The sequence below is a fragment of the Aspergillus thermomutatus genome (assembly GCF_002237265.1).
Source record: "Aspergillus thermomutatus strain HMR AF 39 chromosome Unknown NODE_396, whole genome shotgun sequence".
NCBI classification, from domain to species: Eukaryota; Fungi; Ascomycota; class Eurotiomycetes; order Eurotiales; family Aspergillaceae; genus Aspergillus; species Aspergillus thermomutatus.
In genome coordinates, this window is record NW_020798446.1 from 1 (window position 1) to 18,257 (window position 18,257).

The following is an 18,257-nucleotide window of genomic DNA, read 5'->3' on the forward strand; positions in this document are numbered from 1 at the left end:
AATGGCTGCAATTGCCATTTGTATCCGATTTTCTTGAGATAAAGGCATTTTTAATAATAGTGGTGATAAAACAACGCGTTGAAGAAAGGAAGTGGGTGGCGTAGGGAGAAATTCGTCGCTCGGTGGTTGATTACGTTAGCGTCATCATCCTGCTCTAATCATGCTCTTGCATCTCTCATCGACGCTGAATGCTTGCTGGACAGTGAGTGTCTTTTGCAAAGACTGATTGCTGGCATCTGATTCACATCTTCTGAAGCCAATCTCTTCTCACCGTATTTGCTGGTGAAGGCTCTCGATGAGAACCAAATTGCTCTTTTATTTTAAGGCATGGTTTTTGGGTCTCAATGTATAATGACAAATACTCATTCTCATCTATCTTTATGTTCCATCATCACCAGATTAACAATGCATCAATACCGGAATTCGGACTGGATTGTCAAGAATCGGGACCTAGTATGGTCTACAGAGACATTTCTGCTAGGGAACTAACACATGGCTTCTTCTGCTCTTCCAATCCCTATATATTTCTGGCTGAAAATGAATGCCTTGAAGATCCTCCACGTCTACGGACTGAAGCAGCATAGTTGTGCTACATGCACAAAGAATCTTGCCTGAAGTCTTAGCCAACCTCTGGAACATCGTGGATGATTTGAAGTTGATCATGATATCAAATTGTTCGATATGAAAATATCACATTGGATTAATACCCCGGCATCTTCTATCAATAATGGCTTCTGGCCTCTTACGCTGTCATTACCCTTAGCAAGTCCTTTCAGAGCATCAGTTGGCAAATTGGCATCCTCGGCAACATACACTCGCCTCTCTCACATTATGTCCCTCCTTTTTTGGACACTTTATGCTGATTGTCTGGTTCTAATCATTGTTTGAGACCGCCATAGCCGCACATCCCACTCATCCAAGAACTGGTATGTGAGACTAGCGAGCGCCACCATGCAAGATTCCCAAATCCAGGAACAACTCAATTAGTGTGCCAATGCTTCGCTTAGTTCTCATTGAAGCTTCAGTTACAGTATGGAGTACAGAATGTTCTTATTGCAGCTCTTTATCGTTGAGAACTCCATAGATCGCCGGTACCTTGCTGCCGATCATCAGCGCATCACCGATCTGATTCGGCGCCGGTCTGGGGTTGACCTTTGGGTTCGTGATCCACGCAGATAAGGAATCCTCACACGAGTTGCTGGATCACTTTCTTTCATTAAACTATTGATCTCTTGCAGGAATATTGAATCTACCTATTCCTGGCTTCTGGTGCCGTCTACACCCGAAGAATACTACAAGTACGGACCTGAACAAATGTTTCATTGGATAACTATTGTTCCTGGCGTCGATCTTTCCAGCGCCGAGCCATGATATATCCTTGGGTTCTCGATTACAGCATTATACTGTTCTCGATCTATTCTCAATGCTCAGTTGTGCTTATCTTGAATCTATAGTTCGCAGATCTTCTTTCAACCGAGTCATCCGAATGTGATGCTCGCTATCAGCGCCGTCTTTCCAGTTGAATGTCGTTGTGTACTCACTGAGTCGAGGACCAACTTCATCCTTCCAGATGTTCGAGATAAGGATCATGACAACATCATTGGGCTCATGGTCCATCTCAGATCTTTTCCAGGGCTCCCTGGGTAATTCTATCTACTCGCGAGGATATAAAGAGCTCGAAATCACCTCGAGATCCTTTCAGACAATCAAGTTATTCCACAACTGAGACTCTCAATCATCCTCTATACCTCCACATATCTCACCAAAACCTTCAAAACATTCAATATGAAGTTCTCCATTCTCACCTTTCTCACTGTTGCCGCCGTCACCGCGGCCATCCCCGCCGAGGAGCCGACCACCTCCGCTCTGAAGTCGCAGGTGGAGGAGATCGCTGGCAAGGTCCATGGAGTCGAGGACCAGGAAACTGCCACAGATCTCTCCCAATGCATTAAACCCATCCTGTGCTGCGGTTCCCTTACCACTCCCCTGGATCCCATTTTGGACCCTATGCTGCTTGGTCTTGGCATCAACGCCGCCGAGATTGTTGGTTCCGTTGGACTGCTCTGTGAGTGACCCGGATATGCTCTGCCAATCAACATGTACTAACGGATTCCCTGTAAAAGGTCACCCATGGACTGAAGAATGTTCCTCTGCTCCTCAATGCTGCACCGAGGCCAATCTCTTGGTACGTTCTCTTTCCCGTTGGCTCTTGAGAACCATTGATCCTGACTTAATATCCAGGGTGGCGCCCTTGCTCTCGGCTGCTCCAAGCTTTAGATATACGGCCTTGAGGTTCAGGAACACTTGCAATGTGCCCTCGCTGAATCCATTGTTCGAACGTCCCGAATCCGGATAGAAATTCAGGAAATGAGGGTAAATTTCGCCATTCGATTGTATTTATATCATTCTTGATTCGCTCTGTGTGTTCTGAAGACCTGTTAAACAAGTACATTTTGGAGAACAAAATTCTCTTGTCTGGAGGCAGGCTAGTGGGTACGGAGTTTCTAGCCGTGGCATGTTATATCCTGATTTTAATGCTGATATTGCTAGTAGAGAAATTGATTCTCAGCGGATAGTTGATTTGCACATCAAGAAGACTAATCGTCGTTTCATCTCGAAGGTCTTATTGAAGAGACCTGATTAAACACAACAAAATATATTTCCAGCTCCTTTTGTCCACTTCGTAGACCAGGTCATTGCCTTGATAGAGGACTTTCTTTCCTCACTGCGTTTTGGACCCTTAAACACAAATAACGGGAAATGATGTCCATATTGCATGAAGAACAAAATACTACCAATCGGTCCTAGATGCCAATCAGAAATGTATCAGGCCAATAAATATGCTACAGGAGACATCCCAGTAGTCTACACAGTACAATCAAGAGGAGCCAAAGCGATCAATAACAACCCGACAAGGTAAGGACCCCAGTGATCATCTCATATTCTTTTCCCTTAGAAGTCTTCGGTCATTTGCCATCTTTTGCATAAGTAAGGTATTGCTTTACAGCCTGATAAAGCCTTGCATCCATACATCCGCCTCTATTCCAACACCTATGCACCACGTCAACAATGACCTGCAGTCCTATCTACTTCCACCTTGTATGATACTGTCTACCAAAGTCATCGGCAAATCCGCGTCGAACACCCCAACGCCCATCCAGCGCATACATGAACCGAACAAGCAAACAAAGGGCACCACATATCGTGGAATTTGGGCGCGTACATCTCAAGCAATGAGATGAGAGATGCGGCTCATGCAAGACACAACATAAATCAAGGCTCCAACACCATGGACTCCATCACCCGACTCTGAACCCCAGCCCATAATCGAGCGCATCACCCGATGATCTGACCGGAGCTGAACCAAGCCACAAGGGCAAACAACAGAAATGGTCGAGCAGTCGTTCACGAACCGCTACATCGATGAAAAGAAGCTGCTGGCGCTGCTGAGGGCGCGGTTTCCGAGGAAGACCTACACGGTCCAAGTAAGTGCCTGCCTCAGCCTAAGCCTCTTTGATATTTCGGTTTCTAAGGAGTATCTATGCGATGGGTGTCTTATCGCCTCGTGTTTTTGTTTTTCACCTAAATTGAGGGATCTTTCTTCCCGCTCTGCTTGCTTTTGGCTTCCCGCCGTCGTCCCGCTTCATCAACGAGGCTGTGCAATCACACCCCTGCTGTAACAGAACTAATGCATCTCGCAGATAAAGATGGGGATTTGGTATATCACGGCACCCCAGACTCTTACGCAGGTTGGTCGCTCACATGCAATATGAGAAGGGATGATTCCTTGTTGACTGGACGTCGATGACGGCTTTGTTGGTTGCATCTGCGTTGGGAGTCACAAGGCGCTAATGGCTTCTTGCGCCCAGGACGAAATTCTGTCATGTACCGCTCAGCCTCCTGATCCCGATGGATCATCCTGACACAAGTATCCTCTTATTGGGTCACTCGATAGGTGGCTGAAGTAGCCCCTAGTAGCCCTGGAAGAAAATACGTGGACCGCACAAGTGGGCAACATCGCAAGGGGTGATGGATTTTGGTTATCATTGTTGGAAATGTCAGACAATCTGTACGGAGTACGGAGTACTTATTTAAGCGATCGCTCATCCCTCATATCACTAAGGCAGCTGTGGCTTCTATCGAGTATGGTTGCTCATCACATATCGTCTTTCTCTTGACCTCTTTTGCTTCTCGTGGGTAAATTTCAGAAATATACGTTAAACGCATCCTAAGATGAGCCGAAGTTGCCCTTACAGCTCCACTCCCTTTCGAATCGTCGAGGGGAAATATATGGATCCCAGGAAACTGGTGAAAATGCTCAGGAAAGAATACGGTCAGTCAAATTTTCGAGTAGAGGTGACTGGCATTTTCCCCAAGAACAATATCAGGAAAGGGCTCATCAACGCGACACAGTTACGCCTGGATCAATATAAAATTTACGTTCCCGACCATCAAAGAGAGCAAACATTGGTTTCCATAGATGTGAGTGTTGTTTGCCTTTTCATTTTTCAGCGTGCTCAACCGACTGATCTCCGATGTAGGATAAGATCAATGACTGCCGGGTGTACTTTTAGCAGCGCCTATTTCTCCAAGCAGCGAAACATCAAGGCAGGGACTCAAACATACTGAATACGGGGTTTTAAACGAACCGAGCAGAGAAAGCTTCGGACCAACGGGAATCTGCATGGGTACATACGGTGGCACTGGTGGCACACCCCCAATACGCTTGCTCAAATTGTTCTTCTTCGGGCTCCTAGAATCAGCCCTCCGGACGACTTCACGTTGTCTGTATTCGTGTTAGCTTGTACGATGATAATGAAATCGATTGGTGGCTGGACACACCATACATATACTTCTCCTCCCCATAGACCTCATTTTGATCATAGCAGCCTTTCCAGAGGCGACATCAAGATCGGCATAGCCCTAGTGTCATTGTGACGGGCTGCCTAACCTCTTGCATTAAGCAAGGATTATGACCAATCATATATACAGCCACAAGCTGTAGAGCTGAGTGATACCAAGTCATGACTAGAAAGGTATTTTGTGGCGGTTGGTCACACTACCTGGCGCGAGACATGCCCTGGCCCTGCCCCTTATGACCAAGTTTTTCCGGTGGGACAAAGCGTAACGCCTGTTTGCTTTTTCCCCATCTTTCAGCCTGACAGTCAGGCAAATATTACTTCGTATCCTAGGTAGTCTAGTCATGTTCTGCCTTTGGTGGCTTTTAAAGACAGAATACGGCACGGGAGTCGGCCTCGTCAGACGGAAGTCATCATGATCTGACTTCAACGCCTCGCTCAATAGAGACAGAAGCCTTCTTGCGCCTCAATTAAGCCTCATGTCAAGTAAAGTAGATATTGTATCTCATGTAGTAACAGACCAGAAGTTCACAGACTCGGCTTCTAGTCGAGTGGTATATAGGATGGCCATCTCACGTATGCAGTCAAGGGCCAGATCGACCACGACATCATCGCATTAGACGCCCCCACCATGGCCCGCCTGTCTAATCGGTCTCAGGTTGACCTGCATTTGATGGAGAAGGTTCAATCCAGAAGAGACCGACTCTTCAAGGCCCATAATAATAGACCGCAACTGGAACTCACGTCAATATTCAAGTCGAGAGACGCCCACGGCTGTTGGTCTGTTCGACTGGAATCACCTGTCAAAATCAATGACCTCTCAGAGTTACGCCAGGTCGAAGAGGTACATCTGTCGAAGAAAAGCGCTTGAAGGCATCCCATACTAATTGGTAACTCTTGCGACTTCAGGCAGAGAACGATGCCTGCATTCAGATCTACACAGTTCGCCACCTACGATCTTGGACGACGCTGGACATCTCATACGAGACTATCGAGCACCTTTTAGCAGCCCATAATGTGTTCGATCATTTTTGGCGATGCATGTTGACTTTTGGGATCAAATTCCAAGAAAATGAGTATGATTTTCCACCTTTCCGGGCGAATAACGAGCAAAATACGCATAGCCGAGTCAACGGTGAGGATCCTTGCACCTTCTTGGTGGCTTCTAAGCGAGAGGGACGTTGACTGATGGGACAGAGCTCGCCTACGTGATCCGACGTGTGGAACCCAACAATAGTTCGACGGACAAAGGAGTGTGTCCATGGTCGATACGTCAAACGGGAGTTTACCACAAAATGATATATCCCAACCGATATCGTCAAAACGCATTACGCAGCACGTCTGTCTTCATCCTCATTGCGCCTTCGCGTGCGGCGGAAAGAATCATCGCTCAGCGTCTCCCCGAAAACGTGTCTCAGGATGATACATTTGGCCAGGATTTTCTTATCCATGAACACATCGTCAGGGACAGTCTGAAAGGCTGGATGGACTATCAGGTCTGGCTAGAGGCCGAGTGTAAACAAATAGTATGCTGCTGTCTTCTACAATTCATTATTTGGAGCCAATATCAGCGGAGATAGCACTGACCAAGATGGATTCCAGGCAAACCGAGTCTTAGTCCTCGATATCCTCCAGAGAGGAAATAACGGCGAGCCTCGCAGCATATATGTCAGTGCCGAAGACCGGCAGCGTTTGAAGCAATTAGATGATTACATCACCGATATGCTGGTCATCCTCCAGACAATGGTTGACTCTATCAGTCGCATCGGCACGGCCTGCAGACGGCATTGCCAAACCAGCTGCGATGGCACAGGCTCTTGCCTTTGCAGTAACAAGATCGAAGAATTTGGAGAGTATGCTGCAGAGGCTCAGACATCTTTGAACCGAGCGAAGATCCTAAGAGAGCGTGTTCAATCAACAGAGCAACTGGTAAGACATCTACCAGCTCGGGCCAGAAGACTTGTGGTGACCCTTATGACCTGTTGCCCAGTGTTTGCACCTCTCAGATCTGCTTGCTTATGAAGAAGCAGCCGCTTTGACTCAGCTTGCGCATGCCTCCCGGATTGAGAGTCAGGAGATGGTCAAGCTGGCGGTCAGTACGCCTTCGTTTATAATCACGTATCCCTCTTAGACAGCTGACGACAAAGGCGTTGATGTAGGCCCAAAGCGCTCGGGACGCCGCAGCAGTCAAGGTCTTGACAATCATCGGTCTCGTGTATCTGCCAACGACAATAGTATCAGTAAGTGAAAGGATAGAAGACGAAGGTTTGCATTGACACTGGGCAGAATTTCTTCTCAACGGAGTTTGTGCATCTCAACGACAAGGGCAATTTGCAGATCTCCCACCAAGTCTGGATTCTAGCAGTCGTATCTGCTCCTCTGACCGTTTTGACAGTGATCACCTGGTGGCTGTGCGACCGATACCGGGTCATCGAGGCGATGCTCGAAAGGAAAGAGGAGAGCAGTTTGGAGAACGGGGGCAGGCAAAGTCGTCCAGAGGAAGGTAGACCTTCTCGGTCGAGTTCAGTTTCTTTGAACACATTAGCAAGACCACTATGACCTCGAGGAATGCGCCTACCCAAGGAGATAAATGATGACTCCTTAGCCCCTCTTCCCCGTTCACGTCTATCCATCACTCAAAAGGTAGTGGCGTCCTTAGAAAAGTCTCACAATATCTGTATGGCCTCTGTAGGACTGTTCGACCACAGTCAGTATCGTCAGTTCTTTGACTGTGTAAGCTGGATGAGTAACGAAAGAAAAAGACAGTTGACAAGCAGAGAAAGACCATGATGGTCTCAGCACGGGGATAACGCAAGAGACACGACTCACACTCTACGCTAATGCAACAGACTGCGCAGTGCATGATGTAGGCCATCACTCTTTCGAGTCCTATCCTCTCAAACGCCGGCTACTGGTGCACCTCCCTTTGGTACTGAAGTAGGTACGAGATTGCCGCCAATACAAATGCATGCGTCCAAGCCTCGCCTCAACTAGTGCGAGTTCGACTTCAGAAAGCAATGTACAGTACTGAGCTATCTGATAAAACGAGTGAACTCAGAAGCATCCGTAATTTGCCACCTGCTTAGACGTTGCCAGGGTAAAAGACGCCGGAAGGAGCGTCATTCTAAGAAGCTTGCAAGCAGGTACCTTACTCTTGAGAGCTAAAGCAAGCCGAAACTACCTAGGTATGATTGACTCGTTCCTGACCTGACCTCCGTCCTATGATGACGGGTCACCTCAAGAGGCAATGCAATCTCCGTTTCTTGGCTTTCTGAATCTCAACTGCGCACACAGCCTCCCCGTCCTCGTCGCTCATGGGTGTCAACCATGCTACGGCAGATCATGATTAAACGCAGCCATTAATATCCAAATTACTCTGCACTCTGACGATCCGGCTAACGTCTTCGAAATTGAATATACTGATTTTTTTCCTTTATTTTCCCCCCTCAACTGGTTATCACCTGTCCATTCCTCCTCGCTTTTCCGTTCTCAACCTTCGATCGCAGTCTCGCCATCGCCTTATATAAAATTGCTCTTCCAGTCTTGTCATTTTATTATTACAGCCTTTTGAGGAGCTTTGAGGGGTTTTTCTCCCTCAGCCTGCGTTGTACCGATTTTTTGCCCATGTTTCCTCTGATACTCCGCACCAGCAAGGCTACGAACGATCATCACACAAATTCACATTGATTTTCTGCACATTGTTATATACCTCGACAATGGCTATTCTACGCTGTCTTCTTCAGCCGTTCATATATTTGTTTCGACACCTTCATCCCGATAAACCGTCTCCCCCGTCTGGAACGGATCCGGTCTCCGATGATCATCCATCCTTAGCAGCCGCGAACGTATCGGTCGTTGACAGTCAGGCTAGAGGTAATGGACTCAATCCGCTTTGCTTGCGCGCTTCTTTGGTCCATCAGTCCTCATCCGCATTACAATCTGACCGCCCCGTCTCGAGGCGGTCTTCCTTGCTGGATGTGGGTAGACTCACCTCTAGCCCTTTTTCTCTTCTCTACGAGCTTCAAGAGTTCTTATCCAGAGCGAGCATTGAGCCTTACAGTTCAGGGCACGTGAAGTATGTTCCACTGTCCAGTCTCAGAGAACTTATCACCGAATCGAAAGTGGAGGACATACTTCGAGAGGAGGGGCTGGTGCATGATATTCATGCAGAGACAGAAGCCAGAAGAATTGTTCAGACTTCTATAAAACTATTCGCAATACTGGTCAGTAGGAAAAGGGGTGTTGAAATCTTGAAGTTTCTGGATGAGGGGATAAGTGACACCGATTTGCCTTTCGTCATGAAGTCTGCGAGGACTGGAAGCGAGCGAATAACACTGCAAACGAATGGAGGCCGCGATATCATGGCTCTAAGTGAATGGAATGACTTTGAGATCAACAGCCTGGCGAAAAAGCAGTGGCGTATGTTGGCTCCGGTGTTTGAGCAGGGCAAACATTACGATTTTCCGGTAGCTCAAATCTTGCCTTTCACGAATTCGGGACAAATAGAGATCGAAGGCGGCTTCAGTGAGGTATTTCAAGCCTTCATACATCCTGCTCATCATACCTTCTGGAATTCTCCTGGTTGCCAGGTAAGTGGGCATCTGACCTTCAGCTAGGCCTGTGACGAACACCGCTTAACACCATGGCTTGATGACTAGGATGGACAAGCCGTAGTTGCAGTCAAGAAACTCTTTTCTTCCGACCCTTCACGTTTTAAGATTGAGCGAGATATGCATATTACTCTTAGGAGAACGTCCGGAACCCATCCTCATCTGATCAATCTTCTCTTTACTTATAAGGAGGGAGGCAAGTTTCACCTGGTATTTCCATGGGCAGACGTGAACTTGCGAGATTATTGGATGAGAATCGCACTCGAACAGATTGATTCTCAAAAGGTCTTGTGGTCGTTGAAGCAAATGACGGGCCTCGCAGGCGCGCTGTCTTTGATTCACGGGTTTCAGCTGCCGGACGGACCTCAGCTTGGCCGTCATTTCGGACGTCATGGCGATTTGAAAGCACAGAACATCGTGTGGTTCCCTTCTTATCCAGGATGCACTGACTCGAACGGAATATTGCAAATCACGGACCTAGGTCTGGCTAGTCTTCATAGCATCGGATCGGTATCCAACGGTGACCCTGCCGGTGTGCTTGCTACTAAAACTTATTCGCCTCCAGACAATCATCGCAACCTGCGCATATCCCGGAAGTGGGACATCTGGAGCCTTGGTTGCCTATATTTGGAGTTCATTACCTGGATAGTATTTGGTTTCGAGGCCATCGTGAAGTTTGCCGACCTTCGCGGTGCCGAAGGTGGCGAGACGGAGGATATCAACGATGATTACTTCTATACGGCTAATCTCAGAGACGTACGGCCATCGGTAAAAGCATGGGTGACTCACTTATCAGAAGATGAACGATGTTCGGATATGCTTTACGATCTCTTATGTTTGATCGTGCGGGAAATGATCCGTATCGAGCCGAACGACCGAATTGATTCCCATCAACTTCACCAAGAATTACTTAACATACTTGAACGGGCATCGAGTGAAGGAAACTATCTTGTCAGGGCCAGTGAAAGACCTCCTATCTGGCCGCGAGATCGAAAGTCAATAGTTTTCTCTGGAGAGAACGCCGCTACTAGATCCGCAGATGTGACATTCTAACCCTTCGCTGCTGGCATATTAGTGGATGGCATATATATATCTGTTGGGAACTGTGGCTATAATTTAATACTTGTATAAGACCGTTGCATACATTGGACGTGGCTTGGGTATTTCTGCTTCGGTGTCGACTGTTGGGATTTGGACTGTGGGTTGTCATATACTGGTCGGAGTTCTGGATGAGCATCTTGAAGGCTCAACTAAATTTTGCAAATACTTTGGAGTACTCCTTTCAAAGGAGCAGAGAATTGTTTTTGTGGTCAGCAAAGGGCCATTCTTGTATGGAAATCATGTTTCGCGCTGCGCATGTCAAAATAAGGCCTGTCTAAAGTCAATTGGGGCACACAACGTGGAGCACCATATCTGTGTGCCATGCACTTGCATACTGTTTAGCTATTCAGTGCTGATAAGTCATCCTTGGACATTCTGCATGACACCTTGACAGGTACAGGTAGCCAAGTCGCATTTGCGTGTGACATGTTATGCACACATACATCTGTGGCGCATCGGCAGCCAGACATGGAAATTCTTCGCTCGCCTTGGAGTAAACAGCGATGTAAGCCATGCGGCCTCAATGAAGACCTCGTCACCTGAGGCATTTGTCACTGTCCACTCGTCGGGAACATGATGTCTGCGAAAGACATTGAAGGTTCGCTACCTCCTAGACAATGCCAATACAGAGATGGCCTTGGGCTCTTTAGCAAGAAAGACAACCCCTTTCTAAAACTGAGTCACCTCTGGCCTAAATCAAGTCCACAGAACGCTGCAACATCTTCAGGCTAGTTTGACTCGGACTGTTTGGTGTCACCGTCTGTGGCGTCGCAAACTTATTGTATTTCGAGATTGTAGCATCAGAGCTAGTTTTCTGCTAGATCTCTGACTTTTAGAAAACCTCGGATTATCCAGTAGCAAGCGCATCAACTGGTCACCTTCAAGTCTTCTCATTAGCAACCTCCGGTGGCAGTCTTGCACAGGTTGGTTTCTCACGTGAAGACACGGCATCGGCAAAATCTCCATGGCCATGGGCACTGAAGCCGTCGCTCCGGCTGTCTACCAGTATGATAGTTTTGGAGGTGGATTTTGTCCAGAGCATTCCTTTTATTAATATTTGTACCCCCTGAAGGTCAGGTGATTGATGTTTTAATCCTCTGATGGATCTAGCTGTATAAGGTTTAGTGCAGCTGTATCCCAAACATATATAATCCAACCTCAAGTATCCATTGTTATTGTCAGCTGTACTTTGATATCACCATGGCTGAGAGCCAACGGCTGGTCCTGTCCACACCTGAGCTGCTCGAATATATTCTCTTTTACCTTGATGTTCAATCCCTGCTGACATCAGCCCAGCGAGTCTGTCACTCCTGGACCAGGCTGATTCAAACCTCCCCGAAGCTGCAGCAGGCCCTCTTCTTTAAACCCATTCCACCAGAGCAGTGCCGCGAAAAGTTGCATAATCCACTCCTAGCGCGACTCTTTCCGAATCTCTTGCCCCCGTCCATGGACTCATCTGGCGTGAGAGAATGCAGCTACCTGAGGCTGTCCTGGTCGAAGCAGAACGATAGACGCGAGGGATTTTTCCGCCGCGAAGCTAGTTGGCGCCGGATGTTAGTGCAGCAGCCCCCTGCATCCCTTGCCTATGTGCAAGCTTCCTATCCTCGCGGGGATTGGATCTATAAGCGCTATTATCTCCCATGCGATGCCGCTCCAACGACCCATCGGGTTAATGATCAGGTCCAGGTAGATCTGATAGGGCTACAGATGAACATGCTCTACGACCTAGTCCTTGAGTCTTGTTTTGGAGGCCCACGCCGGCACTGGATCTGCTGGAAGGGCCATATGCCTCCACAGTTTCCCCGGCAGGTTTTGATAGAGGAGTTCACGCCGTTTGTGGAACGGGCGATGCAGGAAGCCGATGTGGTGGTCATTGATCATTGGCGAAGAAGCCGGACCGCGACCAGATCATTTATCTGCTATTACCCAGGAGATGGATCAGATCATCCAGTCAGCTCTCACGCTGATCCCACGCCACATCTGCCTAACGGGGCACCAGACAGGACTGGCTCGGATGTCAGCCGTAATGGCTTTGATCCTCGATCCAAATTACGCTCTGCCTTTTGCGCCTTGCAGTACCCTTTTCAGGATTGGGGGGTTGAGTGTGACTCGACATGGGTGTCTGGTCTTGCTTGCTTGGAGCTGCGAGAGGAGAAGTTCATCCCCAAGCCAGAGAGCGACGACGACGAGGAATGATATACAAAGTCCATTATCTATCAGTAACAACATACAGGACTATAATTTCAAGTCTTCACTGTTTGTAGCACCTTTTCTCCATTTCAAATTTCAAGTCTTCACTCAATCATGTGCAACGACGACCACACGGATGAAGCCACCGTTCAAGTCACCATTGGAGATAGGGTGTGGCCAGCCACGTCAAGGAACACGCTCGATGGCGAGGTCGGGATCTAACATGGCAATGCTCTCTTCTTCGGCGCCACGGGGGATGTCGAGGTGTTGTTCTGGCGCGCGGGGAACAAGATCCTAACGTTGACCGGCAAGCCGGTATCTAGCAGCTGTCCCCATGCGGTCCAAAACTGGAATGCGTGGGTGGGCAGCGTGCAGGCATCCGGGGGCCCTCTGCCATACCTAAGCTGGACCTGTCGACCGGAAATGCATCAACGGCACCGACGCCAACAACTTGAGGGACTGTGTGGCTTTTCCTACTATGGCTACTGTCTAATTGGTGTGTATAGCTATACGCGGCTGGGAGAGTCCCGGAAATAGCCAAATGTGACGGGGTCCAGGGGTATCCCCTTAAAGGTGAGAGCACCAGCTACAGTGGCTTATGTTCATTTGACTGTAACTATGGTTTCTGCCTGGATACAGCCGGTGGGATGGTCTCGGCACCATTGGCTGTGCCCATGGTCTCAAAGTTTCTGCCGCCTGCGTGCATCGCGGGCTTCAGGGAAGTTACCTAGAGGGCCTCCGCAGCTTTAGCTGTGGGTTCAGTTTCTGCCGCAACCAGGTCTGGCAGCAGTGAAAGCGATGACAGTAAGGAGGAAACCAGTCTCCAGGTTACGGCACTATCCTACTGCCCCTCAAAAATCTCAACAGCGACACCAACTAGAAGACTACACCATTGATGAATCGGCCTTTTGTGAGTTTATGGTTTCCGACGACCTATATTATACTTGTGGATCTACTTCCTCTAGCATGGCACCAAGACTCAAATAATTCATACCAAGGCCATTGACTGTTTGATCTACTAACAAAGATAGAAGAAAATGGTCATTTAAGCAGGGCTTTAACCCACTCTTTACCATGAATACGTACAGAGTAATGTTCGGTTAGTAGTAATCTCACTTGGATGTCATGAAAGAAAGCTACAAGAATTAAATGTTCCTCATCTTATCTATCATAGGGACTCAAATTGCAGTTCAACCATACTCTGCCTTAAAAAGCCTCGGGTTCTCCGATAGTATGCGCATCAACTGGTCACCTTCATCTCTTCTCATCAGCAGCCTACAGGGCACCCTGGGTCATCGCATCAGCACCAAGCTCAGCACGCTCCTTGTCTTAGTCTGTTATTCCACAGAATCACTCGCTAGTTGATACTCAAATACTACAACCAAACTAGTCTCAGATCATCCGACATGGTTACATCACGGAGTACCTATTTGCTAATACATTGCCATACAATGAGGCTTAGACGTCTAGTCTATTTAGTTAGTGCCTGGCCTTCTTTGCAGCCTGTTGTCGGTTATCCCCGTAGCTGGACCGGTTACTGATAATGGTCTAGTCCAGGGACTCAGGGTCCACCCGATAGATCGCTCCAGGCTAAACTAGCCCTACATCACATGTAAAACTAGCTGAGACATGCAGAGTGCACTTGCAAACCCGTCTGCATCGGATAGGATGAGACATGGTCTGATTCAATTTATTTTGGGTTTAGGCTGAGATTGTGAGGTTGTAGCTTGCACCTGTGGAGGATGCAAAGTTGAGTCACAAGTCACAACCTTGACCTAGATGCTTCGAAATGCCCCGAAATGGTAAAGCACTGATCAATGATAAAGTAAGGTAACCATCATGTATAGCATTCATGATTCGGGAGCGGTAATCTAGTTGGAGTCCAGGGCTTGACAGATGTACGGCTAATGATCAGAGTACGTCAAACATGGGAGCCTATTTTGTGAATTCTGGCTTCCTGAAGGTGAAATACTAGTCGCAGGTATGCCCTCACGATGGACTACTCGCTAAATACGTAAGAAGCTTGTTCTCGATTTGTTCAACTATTTGCTCATGATACAAATATAAAGAGAGAAAAGAGTCCTGGTCGAGAGGTTCGTAACAGCAAGAGACTACACCCAGCATCTCTACCATAGCAATACCAGTGAATTGACAAAACCATATTGAGGCCTGTTGCCTTTGTATCTCCGCTCTGGAGTCGATCGACTTGGTCGTGCCGTGCGTGGGATGATGCTGCCAAGTGCAAGACAGTTAGGCAACCATATTCTATCATCCATGATCAACCAACCACCAATCATGAAAATCGCTCATTCTGAGCTTGACCTCAATAAGATTTGGAACAAGCCTTCCGGAGAATAATGGAATGTCTCCAATTGTTTCACAGCAGCCGTGATGCAGTCCAGCCCGCGATCGCCGTTGACACGCATGCTGAGGGAAGAATCCTGCTGCCTGGAGATTTGACTTTAGCCAAGTCCGGCGCAACGTCACGCAAATTCTCTGAACCACGGGCTGAATACTGTCCCGGCGATTCGGAATTCGTGTGTCTGGTAATGGGATGCTTCGATTATCTGTCCTGAGGCTGAGACGAGGACACCATCTTATGGCTTTCTATCCATCGGCTGTCATACACGCGTAGACTGAGCGTTGCGGAAAGATGATCATAGCTCGTCCAATTCGTTATTATCCTCGTAGGCTGTCGGGGTTTGCTGTCGTTGGGATACGTCTTGTAGCTGTCTCTCGATGTCTCTTCGTCGTTGGGCTGCGCGGATGAGCGAGAGCACGAACATTCGGATGACCAGCACGACTACCAGGACGGCGGAAAAAAAGGTGATGCCTCGAACTAGTCCTTGCGAGTGTGAAATTCTTCGATGATGACGGGAATGTCCAGATGGCATACTATGGCGTTGATCATTGCTGCAGTTGTTAGATGGACACAAACAATAGCAATGGGACGATGGTGCCTACAACATGAGCTGGCGATTTGGAGCAAATCTGACGGACGAATCATCGAGATAGCGATGCTTTCTATCGGGCCCGTATTTTGGAGGAGAGGATGGATCTTCATCGGGATTGAAATTGAGCCATCGTTCGTAGTCAGTTGTTGGCCTTTCCTTGGCCTGTAGCTTGGATAGAGGCGCCATGTATTGATGACTCTGTTGCTTTGATGATGAACAAAGATCGATTGATGATTGAGGTGGATGGATGGATAGAATCAGAGCAGTGATAGAGAGTTGGTAGTCAAGGAGTGGAACTATGTGCACTGAACGCAGTCCGCTAGATGAGCGCTTCCTTGATTATAATCCGATCACTTCAAACAAAGCCATTCCATTGTTATGTCAAGGACAGAGACACAGGGTCGATCGGCAGGTCCACAGGAATAGGCTGCGATTTAACGTGAACCTAAAAACAAGCCAAGCTAGACAAGTTCTAAGGCTGTCCCAGTGGCAACCAGTGTGCCTTTCTCTCTTTGGTCGGTTAGGGGCTTAGACAGGCAAAACATCATCCATCTTTCATCACCTATTCATTTGAAATTGAACAGGCACAATGACTTCGATCTCTCCTACCACCTCTTCTTTGATTAAGAGATCGTGCTCTTTATGAGTTCGCTCCAATGTTACCTCTCAGTTCAGTTCCTGGCCTTAACGCAGACGCCACCGTCGCTATTTTCCCAGTCAGGTGAGTACTCTGTTCAAAGATTAATCCTACGCTACAGGACTAGTCCGTGATGGACTCACATTCGAGGCTCCTTGGCACAGGCTGACATTATTTTTTGCAATGTCCTCTCGGCAAAAATAACTTTGGTAGACTTTCACAGCCATCCACCCAGGCTCACAGCTGCCACCACGGGAATCCCGCTTGTCCGCAAAAGGTCCATGTTTCACAGTCACACTCGGTTTTGACTCAGCCACGTGGGCTATTTCTACGCTCCGGAGTCCAAGGATTCCGCCAGTTGGACCACTTTCTTGTCTTCCACAGTCTGTCGCCTCTTCTCTTTCGTTCTATCTATTGTTTGGAAGCAGCCTCAATCTCATAACTGGCGTACATGAACGGTCCGGCGCCCTTATAATCATCCTGCACCACGGGAACCGAGATATAATACTGACAACCATCAGATAATTTTCTTGGATCAGATATAGGTTCATACTCACCTCGAAGGTGCCATTGCTGCCCAGACTGCCCAGACTGCCGACCTGCACTGTGCCAAGCCAGTTCAGCGTGCCATTCGCATTCTTCTCCACAAACTCGCCCACCATGAGGTTGTACGCCTTCTTTGCCGGAGCCATATAGTCCTTAGAGCGGATATATCCCTTCCGAATGCCCTTGAGGAGTCCATACGCAAACATGGCGGTGCCGCTGCTCTCGATGTAGTTGCGGGGATCCCTCGGGTACGGCTCGTCCATGATGAGCCACCATCCACCGGACCTGTCCTGCGTCTTCTTGAGGACTTTTGCAAGGGACTGGAAACGACGCAGGTTCTTCTTATAGCCGGAATGCGATTGGGGCAGGTAGTCGAGCACATCGACCAGGGACATGAAGTACCAGCCCAGCGCGCGGTCCCAGACATGGGGTGCGCGGCCGGTAGCAGGGTCTAACGGTGTTAGTATCATCAGGTTGGGTCAGGAAGTTCCGCCGGAGACATACCAGCCCAGACTGCCACTTTACTCTCGTCGTACCCGTGCACCAACAACCCGTTATCCAACAGGCAGTTCTGCTCGATCAAATCATACTGCAGCATGATGTCGTCCCAAGCGGTGGTATTGTCCGGCTGGAACCACGCGGTGTACTGCGCATAGAAGTTCTCCGCCATGTAGATGCCATCCAGCCACATCTGATTCGGGTACGTGGGCTTGCGGTGCCAGAACCCGCCCGCCTTGTTGCGTGGGGTGAAGTTGAGTTGTTCGCGGAGGGTATCGGCCGCGATCTTGTACCTGTCGTCTCCCGTCTTGGTCCAGAGCCAAAGGAGGTTGAGGCCAATGCGGATGTCGTCGAGCGAGACGGTTGACCCAGGATAGTTGATCAGACCGCCGGAGGAGTCGACAACGGCATCGATCTGCGACTTGATGTAGGTGAAGTAGCTTTCGTCCTGGGTCTTGTTGTAGGCGAGCTCAATACCGGTGTAGAGGACGCCATTGGCGTAGTTGCGGGACAGGGAGATGTTCTTGGTCATGAAGGACGAGGCCATCCATTCCGTGTAGTTGGCCGCATGGGAGAGGCCACTCAGGGCCGCTACGAGCAGCGCGGATTTGCTGATTGGATACATTTTCGTGTGACACCACTCTACACAGACTACAGCTACGTGAAGATAGACCACGATCGTCTCCCTCTTATACTAGATTCCAAGACACATCGTATGTATTGTTTATATTATCCCTGGCGGAGACAAGAAAGCCAAGACCGATACGCAGACGGAGAAATGTCCAACGGAGAAATATGCTGTCTAGCTTGGCATGGGGCACCCACCGGAGTGGTGGAGAAATATCAAGCAATTTCTGTGCAT

At 48.4% G+C, this 18,257-nt stretch overlaps 5 protein-coding genes across 5 annotated transcripts; 4 read left to right on the forward strand and 1 right to left on the reverse strand.

Annotated features, from left to right (window-relative positions):
• Positions 1–1,785: 1,785 nt before the first annotated feature.
• CDV56_100462 (hydrophobin family protein) lies at positions 1,786–2,277 on the forward strand (the record flags this gene model as incomplete). Its single annotated transcript, XM_026754081.1, has 3 exons — positions 1,786–2,065; positions 2,124–2,185; positions 2,242–2,277. The coding sequence occupies 3 exons, from the start codon at positions 1,786–1,788 to the stop codon at positions 2,275–2,277; spliced, it is 378 nt and encodes a 125-aa protein (XP_026609871.1).
• A 1,112-nt stretch (positions 2,278–3,389) lies between these two features.
• CDV56_100709 (uncharacterized protein) lies at positions 3,390–7,418 on the forward strand (the record flags this gene model as incomplete). The annotated part of the gene is made up of 8 exons (XM_026754328.1): positions 3,390–3,485; positions 5,422–5,703; positions 5,769–5,994; positions 6,057–6,385; positions 6,462–6,788; positions 6,850–6,951; positions 7,019–7,099; positions 7,146–7,418. 8 exons carry the CDS (start codon positions 3,390–3,392, stop codon positions 7,416–7,418), a joined length of 1,716 nt encoding a protein of 571 aa, XP_026609872.1.
• A 1,739-nt stretch (positions 7,419–9,157) lies between these two features.
• Positions 9,158–10,522, forward strand: CDV56_101585 (protein kinase domain-containing protein; the record flags this gene model as incomplete). The annotated part of the gene is made up of 2 exons (XM_026755204.1): positions 9,158–9,448; positions 9,518–10,522. 2 exons carry the CDS (start codon positions 9,158–9,160, stop codon positions 10,520–10,522), a joined length of 1,296 nt encoding a protein of 431 aa, XP_026609873.1.
• Positions 10,523–11,770: 1,248 nt separating this feature from the next.
• Positions 11,771–12,766, forward strand: CDV56_101950 (F-box domain protein; the record flags this gene model as incomplete). The annotated part of the gene is made up of 1 exon (XM_026755569.1): positions 11,771–12,766. The coding sequence occupies one exon, from the start codon at positions 11,771–11,773 to the stop codon at positions 12,764–12,766; it is 996 nt and encodes a 331-aa protein (XP_026609874.1).
• A 3,996-nt stretch (positions 12,767–16,762) lies between these two features.
• CDV56_102612 (glycoside hydrolase family 88/105 protein) lies at positions 16,763–18,020 on the reverse strand (the record flags this gene model as incomplete). Its single annotated transcript, XM_026756231.1, has 3 exons — positions 16,763–16,858; positions 16,909–17,348; positions 17,402–18,020. The coding sequence occupies 3 exons, from the start codon at positions 18,018–18,020 to the stop codon at positions 16,763–16,765; spliced, it is 1,155 nt and encodes a 384-aa protein (XP_026609875.1).
• Positions 18,021–18,257: the final 237 nt, after the last annotated feature.